The following is a 12,108-nucleotide window of genomic DNA, read 5'->3' as shown; positions in this document are numbered from 1 at the left end:
AGGTCCTTCCTCTCCCACAATGGTGAAACTAGAGCTCATATTAAGAGTTCAGCGTTTTGTGCCAGAAAAAATGTCCCTTCCAAAGACTAAAACAGAACTACAGAAGACAGAATTTCCTGTAGGTTTTTCCATAGAAAATGATGGTTCTATTTGAATTTCTCAATTAAACATGGCTCTGTAGGTCAAAGGTGATTTAGTCAAACATTTGTAGAGAAAAATCTTACTTTGTCCAAAGCATGGAGGATCCACTGAAGAGCCCATCCAGTCTTCCGATGTGGTTGAATCTATTTCCTTGTCCTGTTTACAGTAATCTGCCATCCACGATTCCTTGGTACTTATATATTGGTCTAGAAAAAAGTCCCCAAAGATAATTAAGAACAGAAGTAGAAAGGATTGCGTGTTCAAGTCAGATGACTTCAATTCAGCAAAACAAGCTTTTATCGAATGTCTGACTAAACGCTAGGCACCACACTGGATTCTGAGAAAGCTGGTCCCCTGAAGAACCTCATACTCCACTGGAAGAAATTAACATTAACAAAACAGTCATCATCACAAAACTATATCACAATGTGAAAGGAGCTAAAACAAAGATACAAATAAAATGCTATGGGAGCACAGAACAGGGGAAGATTTATTCTGCTCTGGCAGAAGTGGAAGAATACACACCAAAGCACACGGCAATCTTCAGAGAGGTAAGGACCTTTGTTCGGGGTCTTGAAGAATAGGTAGGGTTACCAATAGGATTAGGGATACAGGGACATTCCAGACAGAGAGAACAGCATATGCAGACTTCAAGACATGAAAGTACATGGCACATTTAGGGAACACTGAATACTTTGGTGTGACTTGGTACAACATACTGGGGTACAGAGACATAGCAAAGAAGTCTAGAAAAGAGAACAACTTGCTTTGTGAAGAGCATGACATGCCATGCTAAGGGGCAGGGTTTGGAGACAGAAAGACCAGTAGGAGGCTATTTAAAAAACCACCAAACTCAGGAGGCTGAAATCCAGCTGACAACTGTCCAGGAGTGGTTTTACTTCTTTGAGAGGAGAATTATAACGGGAAGAGCAAAATAATTACACACCACACTTGGATAAAGACCTTTTATACTAATTAAAGCACTACACTTTTTATTTATTTTTTAAATTAATTTTTATTGGAGTATAGTTGCTTTACAATGTTGTGTTAGTTTCTTCTGTATAGGAAAGTGAATCAGCTATACATATACACACATCTCCTCTTTTTTGGGATTTCCTTCCCACTCAGCCATAAAAAGGAATGAAATTGGGTCATTTATAGAGTACTACACTTTTTAAAACAAGAATGATTAGTTTCTGTTTTTCAGCTCCAATATTCAGCTACAGAAATGATATTTATTTAAACACTAAGAGGTCACAGCAATGTTTCTGGGTTTCAGCACAGTTTTAGGAATAAGGAATTAAAGGTTAAAAAAAGAACAGTTTTACCACTGACAAGAATGCTTTTTGGAAGATATTTTTAATTAGATACTCATCAGAAATATCAATAGAACTCTTGTGAGGTTAGCTCTCATTTACTATAGCTTTTCAAAGAAGAGTCCCAAACTTTATCTAAACTTCCAGATGAACAGATTATATAAGAAATAACATGGGGACCAAAATAATATGGAAGAATCATGAGATCAATTTACTATTACGTTGGTGGAATTAATGAAATAACAGTGGTTTTAAAATCTGGGGATCAATAAACTTACAGTCCCATTTCACTATACATTCTCTCCATCCTAGTCGGACATGGAATAAGCCAATGAATATTCTATGAGCCTCAACCCAACACATACACTGAAGAAAGCTCACAGATTTTCAATGTAGTATGCCCTCCCTATCTGTGGGGTTTTCAGCGGATACAGAGGGCCAACTGCATTCATTGTACTAGGCCATTTTATTACAAGGGACTTGAGCATCCACAGATTTGGGTGGGGGTGGGTGAGGGGTACGGGGTGTGGTACTGGAACTAATCCCTTTGGATACTGAGGCACAACGGTAGTATGTGTTATCTATCACTCAGAGGTAACTACCGTGTTACAAAAAATCAGCTCCTGTAGATCAGTAACTCAAAGAGTCGAGTGCAGTTTTCATAGTGTAAGTAGGCACTGCCTGACTGTATGATAATGTTACTCTTCTTTTGATATAAAGGCAAGTATAGAGACAAGATTCTGACACACTACATCGAATCCAGGAATGTACATTTCAGTGTTGTCAAAGAAACTTTCAGAACACACACCATTAGCTTGGCAACCCTTTAACTCAGTGATTTTCAGAGTTAGGTCAACATGCTACTTGATGGGAAACAGCACAAGCAACCTACCCTGCTACAGACAATCAAAATTATACCTTTTAAGAATTATTCTGTGAATAGTCTGAGAGAAACGAATCTAAACTCACTTCTAGGACATTTAATAAGTCCCAGTGACCAAGCATCATGGGGAGAAAGTTTGTCATGGACATGAATGTTTCCCATGTAGTCTAAGCTCTTGCTTGATCTCTGAGAGGATTAATATGGGATGCCACCTCCAGAGCTATGGGTTGAGAAGCATTATGAGGCCAGGTTAGGGTTTACCAGGAAAGCAGCCATGGTAAGTAAACTGTCTGGTATGGGTCCAAGTATTTGTTAAACCAGGAATAACAGTCTTCCAGACAAGGGACTTACACACAGAAAGGTAACAATGTTCTAAAGACAGCTTTCCACTCACCAATTAGTACAGAGGTGATATTGATATCCAAACGGTGTTTGGCCTTGACTTCCAGCTTCAGCCGAGGAGGATGGAGACGACTAGCTGCCTGTTGTTGCCAGGATACAGAGCACGGCCAGGGCTCAATAAATGGCTCCCAGCCTAAAAGAACACAGGAAATAAGACATCTGCTCAGCAGATATCAAGAGTTTACAGGGGAACACCATTCACAAATGCTCAGCAAGGACATACTATAGCTAATAGCTTTCTATTTCCAACTTGATTTCACAATGGAAACACCATCTTTAGCTGCAGGTCACCTTACAAATGTCTGTGCTGTCTCAAGGACATGAGTACAAGAGCATACATGCACCCCAACCATGGTCTCCCAGAGGTGGGAGGAAGGAAGGCAGGGGGTATGTGCCCTCTTCTATTTAAGAGCAGGCAGGACCTGTTTTTGACATATTCAAGTAGAAAAAAGTGTCTCAGACTCAGGTTGGAAAAATAGTGTCAGCGGCTGAAGTAACTACTAAATTTGATTACCCTGCTTACATCAAGAACCCATTGGCTGAATAAATAGGTATACTTGAAATTCATTAACTTAAATTTTTCCAAATTTTTATTTTAAAATGTGTCATATGTACAAAAGTTATATATAAACAACATATATGTATGGTTTAAAGAATAAGATTACTGCAAACACTCACGTACTCACTATTCAGCTTAACAGAAAATTATATGTGCCTCTGAAGCCCCTGAGTACCACTCCCCACCAAACCTCTTCTACCCGACTCCAAGTAACCATTAGCTTGAATTTTAATCATTTCCTCGCTCTTTATACTTTTACCACCTATGTATACATTTCTTAAGAATATATAGTTTGTCCTGTTAGGGATCTTCACATAAACAGAATCCAACAGTGTGTATTCTTTTTTCTTTTTTTTTTTCCATTTATTTATTTATTTGGCTGCGTCGGGTCCTAGTTGCAGCACGCGGGATCTTTGTTGCGTTGCCCCACAGCATGTGGGATCTTAGTTCCCCGACTAGGGATCGAACCCGCATCCCCTGCATTGGAAGGGGGATTCTTAACCACTGGACCACCAGGGAAGTCCCTGTGTGTATTCTTTTGCAAGTTTCTATTTTTGCTCAATAGCATTCTTTGAGATTCACTCACACTGATGCCATGTAGCTGTGGTACATTATCTTCACCTCTGAACTGTAATCCACTTATGAACATACCACAGTTTATTTATCTATTCTACTGCTAGGAGACATTTCACTTGATTCCAGTTCTGCTGCTATTAGGAAGACCACTCTGGAAGCAGTCTTGTACTTGTTTCCTAGTACTCATAGACAGGAGATTCTCTAGGGTACAGGTCTAGAAGAAGTATATTGAAGGATTGCTGAGTATGCTTCTAAGTCATGTCAAACTGTTTTCCAAAGTGGTTGTCCCAATTTACAATTCTGACAGCAGGAAGTAAGAGTTCTAGGGCTCATATCTTCACTATACTTAGTAGTGTCACACTTCCTTTTTGCCAGTCCACTGGGTGAGAAAAATGGTATCTCACTGTAGTTTTAAAGACAACTTTTCAAGGCCAGTTAATTTTTAACAGTTTTCTAAATACACTCCATTGGCCATAGATGAGGTGATTTACCAATACAAGTCCAATCTAACATGTAGCATAATGTCGGTACATTCACCTCCTCACACCATTTAGCACTAGTGACCTGAATGTGTTCATGCAACTTTAAAAGTAAGCAATATTTGCTCTGGGAAAATAAATGATTCTCAAAAAAATAGCTACCATATGCCCTGTAAAACTTTCTCTTAACTAGCAAGGCTTGGGCCATTATTCTAAAGTTAAACATTTTGAACAATTAGGAAATAAGAGTGTTGCCTTTAAGTGAATCCAGATCAGAGAGGGGAGAATGTTAACTAACATATAAAATCGAATGTGACACGTACTCTAGAACAATCAGCAGCAGCACAACACACTGGAAGCTTAACTTTCCAATGACATCAAGGGAGCAACCCCTCTTCGACACAACTTGGTTTACTCCACCCACACCTACGAAGAACTCTCTTAAGCAAAGAACGTCGCAGCTCAAACTATTCAGCCCTGATACAGGATGGTTCCTGAATGTCCATCTGTATAGGCCCTTACCTTGGTCTTTCCAATGGAAGGAAAGAAACCTGAAAATGCCTTGTAGTATATCCAAGTTTATGTCTCTGGAAGAACAGCTTGCCCTGATCAACTGTGTCCTACTCTAGGGAGTAGGTACGGGAGGTTATACATTGTCACTGACTCAGTACTCTTCTGATGAGACAAACAAGTCCAATAGGGAGTGAGGAGGCCTGAAGTTTAAAATGCTTATGGGCTTAAATCTCCCTTGAAATTTAGCTACTATCAGGGCCAGACGAATGATCCTTCACAATTGAGCAATTTCATGTTCTGAAATAAGCCAAACTCCAGGATGAAAAGGAATTAACTACCAAAACTTCTTTTTAAAGAATTCAGTTGTGACTTACCAAATATATTCTTAGAAATATGAAAAATCTGTATCTTTCGTGCTTGTGCAGTCACTTATTTTTCACCTTTCCCTGTCCTATCCCACCCCTTTGCCTCATGTAGAATTTATGTAGAAATAGGCCCAGGCAAATGTCGAAGTGTATTTTTTAAATCCCATGATAATTATACTGACCTGACAGAGCACGGTTATAATAATCTCCAGAAAGGGTGAAGTGGGCATAGCCTTCAGGGCTAGTTCTTACATGCTGCAGAAAATTCAGACCTGCAATGAAAGCAAATCTTATTGCAGTGGCAGGGCGGGAACAACCAAAACTTTCTTTTGCTGACAAATCATATAAAAGAGATGTTAGAAAAACAAACACATAGATACAGAGAACAGTAGTGGTTACCAGAGGAGAAGGGACAGGGGCGAGAGCGGGGGTGATCAACTGTATGGTGATGGACAGGAACTAAATTTTTGGTAGTGAGCACACGGTAATGTATACAGAAATGGAAATATAATACTGTACACGAGAAACTTATATAATGTTATAAACTGATGTTACCTTAATAAAAATAAAACAAAGAGATGTTAGTTACAGCTGCCACTGATGACCTTATAGGAGAACACACAGATGTATCAAAATTTGATATTTTGTTCATCATGGTTTTTTTTAATAAATTCTGATTTTTAAAAATACTCCATTAAAATATCATTTATCTTAATTACTGAGTTTTGTGGTACCCTTTTAAATGTTGTGAATGAGGTAAATGCCTCATTTGCCCCCCGACCAATACCAGCCCCAGCATCCAGGTGTATCTCAAGCCTGTGGGAACATTAAAAAACATTTCTACCTGAATATCTGAAAAGAAGGTAGAGTAATGAGAACAGTCATGCCTTCATAAATATTAGCTCAAAATTTCAAGATTACCGTAGAAAAATAAGAAATAATTATTTTCTGCAGAAAAGATACTCATGGAAACAGTCAAAATTCCAGTTGTTAGTTTCAACCAAGTGGGCCTTGTGGCGGCTAGAAGCACAGGGAAAAAGAAAATCTCTACAATGTGTAAAAGGTCAAATTAAATCCCCAGAACCAACTTTTCCTTGAAGGGAAAAGAGGCTAGCAAGATCAAAACAAAAGAAAATTAAAAGTAAACACATCGGTAAGATTCTCCTTTACTCTCCTCAGAAGCCTCATCTGACACAGCTTGCAAAGATGCGATTGAGGATAAAGCCCTCCTGCCCTGGTCTCCACTCTGCTGAAGGACGGCTCTCAGGTGAATAGGGTTTCACCTCCTACCCGGCCTACGGAGGAGACTCTGGTGAGCCTCTGTGTTTTTAATTTTCAAAAGACATACAGCTTGGAAACATTACTTTCTAAGCTTATCTTTTAAATTCCTTTAATAACAGTACTCCCTACAACCTTTAGATACACGAAAAGATAAACAAAATGGAGAGATCAGGAATTATTTAACTAGAGCTGTTAATAGAACAGAAATTTCATCAATGACAATTTCTATTATTCCCAAGCCATGGTCTGAAGGCCACATATGGCAAATAAATACACGTTTCTTTAAAATACAAATAATGGAAAACATATGTAAAACCATCATCTAAATTTCTCCCATTCTATTAAGTACGGGAGAGCATGAACAACGTGAAGAAAAGACAGTGGTTCACTGCACATCTTCTCGATGAACCCGAGGGTCGGGCGAGCACTCACGGGAGAAGGTGAGCTCAGCAAGAGGGACATCGCAGTCCATGCAGTCGTCGATAAAGCAGATGCACACGCTCTCAGCTTTCATCTCCACGCCCGAGATCAACCGTGCCGGTGCAGCCACCTGGCCCTCTCGGCTGCTAGAGGCCAGGGAAAGAGACGTCAGGGGTTCAGCATTCTTGAACAACCAACTTGCTGCCTTTTTCAGTTGACCTGCAAAGAAATTAAAAGGTGATCAGTTCAATCCGTTCCCACAGCTACTCAAGCAAATCAGAGAGGAAACAGAGAAATACAATTGATAGGGACCTACTGGACGGCCCAAGAGAACCTTAATGCCAGACAGACATAACAAAGAAAAAACAGCACAATAACAGGAATCCTGCTCTTTAGCAAACAGAACAAGGCCCTCTTTGCTGCACACCTCCACTCAAGTTTACCGCACCTTTCATGACCTGGCTCAAAATGTCTCCAGGAAGCCATCCTTCCTCTACTGTGACATCTGTTGAAGGAGACGAGAAAAGAGGAAAGGAAAGGATCCAACATTCCAGGTGCCACTCGGTACTATAATACTTAATCTTCCCTATGTAGTCTTGCATATCCTGATGTGCTGCTTTGTTAAGTGTTCTCAAATGTCTTACGTTGTACATACTTTGTCTTCTCAACCATGTGTGTAATATAAAACTATTAAATAACACCCCCTGAACACAACCAGATTGCTAAAGCTAAAAAAGAACAGAACAGAAAAAAGAAAAGCAATGCAACCCCACACTTATAAATTACCAGAGGCCAGTGCATGTAACGGTGGTAAGTGGTTAAGGGCATGGGCTTTGGAGCAAGATGGCCTGGCTTCTGATCTTGGCACTTACCAGCTGTTGGATCTTGGACAAGTTACTTGATCTCTCTATGCCCGACAGCACCCGCTTACAGGACGGACATGAGGAGGAAACAAATGAGTACGTGGGAGGTTCTCAGATCAGAGCCTGGCATATAACGAAGGCTCTATAAACATTAGTTGGTATTATCATCTTCATTATTGATGGAAATAAACCTTAGTTACTAAAGAAATAAAAATTGAAACCCAAAAGGCTCTTAGAAATTTTTCTAACGTGTTTGAATTGTTAAAGAAAGAGCAAAAGTAAGAAATGTAAACATTAAGGGGTATGAAGTTAATTAAACCAAGAAGCAATGATGACTAGGTAAAAACAAAACTAAGGAACACAAGATAACTAGGTCTACCTTCATTTTCTCCAGAGGAAAGAGACAGGTAATGCAAACAACTGTGATGAAACCATGTTAAGTGGTCAAAGTTTAACCTGGTACAATCCTTTTCAAAAAAGATTTGTCAATTCAAGCAAAGAGGCTGAAAAATATATCTATATTCTCTGATCCAGTTTTTACAATATGAAGTCTCACTACCAAAGAAACAGTTAAAAAGATGTAGACAAAAGTTCATACACAAAAATATTTATTACAGAATTGTGTATGATAATGAAAGAATGAAAAACAACTTAAGAATGGTTAAATCATACTGTATCCTCTGATCAATGTAAAAAAATCAATGTTTACAAATAATGTTAATGACATGGGAAGACGCTGCTATTAAGTATATATTTTAATAAAATTGTAATTATAATTCTATAAAATTGTTATTTGCAATACGATCTACCAACATGTATAATATTACGTGTGTGTGTATACAAACACACACACACACACACGTATGTTGGATACACGGGCATACCTCGTTTTATTGCACTTTGCTAATACTGTGCTTTTTACAGATTGAAGATTTGTGGCAACCCTGTGTCGAGCAGGTATACCGGCACCATTTTCCAACAGCACTACTTAATTAAGACATGTACATTTTTAAGACATAACGCTACTGCACGCTCAACAGACTACAGTATAGTGTAAACGTAACTTTTATATGCACCGGGAAGCCAAAACATTTGTATGACTCGCTCTATTGCAATATTTTCTTTACTGCGGTGGTCTGAAACTGAACCCCCAATATCTCCAAGGTCTGCCTGTATACAGTACGTAGAGAAATAAAAAGAGAGAATATACATGCAAGTATCAAGACTGGGAAAAAATACAGCTCTTGCTGTATCTCTGATTTGAAGAGAAAGGGGAACAAAGAGGGAGGTGGAGAGGTAGTGTGATGCAGAGGAAAGAACACGGGCACACCTGGCTTTAAACCCATCCCACCCCGCATTAACAGGTGGCCTGAGACGAGTTTATGTACCCTATCTGAGCTGGTTTCTCCAACTGGAGTGAGGGTAATGATGCCTGCCTCCAAGGGTATGAGGATTCAACAAGAAGCAGGACTAGGCCCAGAGGAACTCAATAAATGGCCATGCCTACCAGCGTCACTGCCATTACCACTCCCACTAGCAACAGTGCTAACATCTACAGAGCACATGCTGTGTGTCAGGTACCTTCTCATGTCCTTTGCATAGAGTGACTTCTTTATTTCAAACCTCTGAGGGATGTCCTCTTATCCTCACTCTACAGATAAGGAAGCACGGGTACAGAGACATGAAACTTGCCCAAGTCACGAACAAGTAGCCAGCAGGTGGCGAGTAAGGACCTGAAGTCAGGCAGTCAGCTCCAGAGCCCACAGCCATGTCCACTATAAAATCCTGTGTCTCATTATTACTGGCCCAAGTTATCTTCAGCCCACAGAAAATCATGGAGGGTCTCCAAAACACACTCCAGCTCATGGAAAGATAAACATTATCAAGATAAACAGCTGATAAAGGAAAGCCTTATTCAAATTACCTTGACACACCAAGAGAGCTTTGCGGCAGTCATCCATGCCAAACCCCAGCTCCTGCAGTCTAGCCAGTTGTAACTCTGGGGGGGGGGCGGGAAATGGTATATATATTTTTGTAAGTAATTTAATGTAAATTAACCCACAGACTAATTGAAGCAAAAAAGAACCAAAAAAAACAAGAAAAGAAATTCAGAAACTGGGGACTCAAACACTGCACTGCTATAGGCAAAAGTAGCTCCTAATTAGAATTTATCAACTGTACCCTGAAATTTTTAAGTCTTTTCCCTATATTGGCTGTCTTTTAAATGCTTACAACTGAAACTTAGTATTATTATCCATATAACTTGGGAGGAAAACTTGAAGTTTAAAACTAAACCTTAGCATTATCCATATCTCTGGAAGAAACTGTAAAAGGAAAAATACTGTAGGCTAGAACAGTTGGTTTGGGCTGTTCATTTTTAAATTAAAAAAAATTAGACAGTCATACTTATGACCTACAATTATACTTAATGACACAATTCTACCCTGAACAATTTAACTGTGCAAAAGAAAATCTGAAAAGTTAAAAAGAAGGGGAGTTTTGGGAAGATTGAGTGGGTTTTATGGTTAATACTTACCCAAGACAGGGTCTAAGGTGTGTCTTGTCCCTTCTCTGATTTCCTCTCCCCTTCGAGATGCACCAGGAAGGTAAGTGCTGAAGGAGTTGGCGTCCAAGGCCACTGTGTCTGGTACTGCAGCATTAGCTTGCTCTGGGATGGATTTTGCAATGGCAAGAAACAGCTGAACATCATTATAGGAGAGTCTGATATCCAGGGCCTGTAACTGAATCTAACAAAATTTAAAAGGTGGCAGTTTTTAAAGTTGCACTTGCTTTTGTGTCCACACCTCTTACAGGTATCACTCTAATTCAAGTTCTAGAAATCCAACAGACATTTCTCATTGTGAAGACAGGGGAGATCTTGAAATTAAGCATTAATAGCCATGAGGTAAAATGTCCCAGCTGTGAGGTCAAATGCCACAAAACTGTACCAAATACAAAATACTAAGCAAGGAAAATTACTAGAGCACTTAATACTTCAGTAGAATGATTTTCATACAAGCACATTAATCATCAAAGCAGAGAATCGGAGAATGGCTCTGGTGGAGACAGGATCACCTATTAGCAACACTCTGTTCATCCATTTTGCTTTGGTCTATTTAATTTTTTAAAATCTCTGACCACCCAACAAAATTTATCTCTCCTTTATTCAAACAGAACTTTAAATGAGTCATGTTCCACATTAATATTTCTGAAAATCTGGTCCTCCTCAGACAACAGCAACTCAGCTACCACCGGTAAAAGCAGTACAGACACCAACACAAGACCACCTTAAAATGGGATGTCTGTTTGAAGTCTCGGTACAGTGCTTTATTTATTACTTATTTTTCATTATTTTTGAAGCCCGAAAATCAGAATGGCTTTTCTCTCTCTTTCAATCTTCCTACGGTTCAGATGGATTACTAATTAATGATTCCCCCTCTACCGAAGAAATATAACATCAGTCTTAAGCCGTCCCTGCCTGGCTTCACCTGCTCTGCTTCTCCTCCCCTCTCCTCCTCACTGCCCTATAGACTTCTTTCTTCTAGTGAGACCTCCCTCGGTCTCAGGTCTGCTGGGCCATTTCTGCCCCTGACTCTGCTGCTTCCTAATTTGGAATGCTCTCCTTCTCGGCCTATTTACATCCTACCCCTCTGATCAGACTCACTTTTAGCTTCACTCACAGTCAATATTCCTAACTCTGCTTTCTGTAAAGTTTTATAGAACTTCAAGATCACACCAGACAATTAAAAGGTCTTTTATCCTCCACAAGACTGAAAGATCTTCTAGGGCAGAGACACTCATATTTATTTTGTATTTGCTGAAGTAACGAAAATGTTGTTGAGTTTGGCAGAGTTAAGTAAGCAGTTCAAGCAAAGGAAAGTGTTTGCGAGTGTCTCAGTGTGTTACACAGATTTGTCATCATTACCTCTAAGACAGGTGGGAAGTCTTCACTATTGAATGCATCCATCAATCCTGAACTATTCTGGTAAGAAGAATTCCCCACCAGCTCCACTTGAATTTGTACTGGATCAACAATTGAAAGAGCTGTGTCTTGCTCATTTCCTAGTCGGCATGAAAACACCTAGAGAGTGAAATGCAATATGGCAGGAATTAATGTCTGATTCAGGAAGAGTCTAACCATCAGGAGAAAAGGAGACCGTCTCAGAAGCACTCAGCCCTATAATATCAAAAGCCCAGAGCAACCACTGAAATGAACATTGTGAAGAGGGAGGCTGAGGCTCTCACCCACTGCCAGGAGCGCAGTGGTTCGCCTGTGGGAAAGGCAGTTTAGCAATATGTAACAAGAGGCT

The 12,108-nt window shown here is 39.6% G+C and overlaps 1 protein-coding gene across 5 annotated transcripts in view; it reads right to left on the bottom strand.

The window, feature by feature from the left end:
* VPS13D (vacuolar protein sorting 13 homolog D) overlaps positions 1 to 12,108 on the bottom strand; it is a 244,518-nt gene that overhangs the window by 155,643 nt on the left and 76,767 nt on the right. For all 5 annotated transcript variants that reach the window (XM_060014644.1, XM_069540755.1, XM_060014636.1 and 2 more), the window contains 7 exons: positions 11,724 to 11,879; positions 10,335 to 10,545; positions 9,723 to 9,797; positions 6,948 to 7,154; positions 5,417 to 5,506; positions 2,735 to 2,875; positions 225 to 347 (listed from right to left, as the gene is read on the bottom strand). In XM_060014644.1, coding sequence (XP_059870627.1) covers positions 225 to 347; positions 2,735 to 2,875; positions 5,417 to 5,506; positions 6,948 to 7,154; positions 9,723 to 9,797; positions 10,335 to 10,545; positions 11,724 to 11,879 — 1,003 coding nt within the window. The remainder of the gene's footprint in view (positions 1 to 224; positions 348 to 2,734; positions 2,876 to 5,416; positions 5,507 to 6,947; positions 7,155 to 9,722; positions 9,798 to 10,334; positions 10,546 to 11,723; positions 11,880 to 12,108) is intronic.

The sequence above is a fragment of the Delphinus delphis genome, chromosome 1 (genome assembly GCF_949987515.2).
Source record: "Delphinus delphis chromosome 1, mDelDel1.2, whole genome shotgun sequence".
NCBI lineage: Eukaryota > Metazoa > Chordata > Mammalia > Artiodactyla > Delphinidae > Delphinus > Delphinus delphis.
This window is presented reverse-complemented; position numbering and strand designations above follow the sequence as displayed.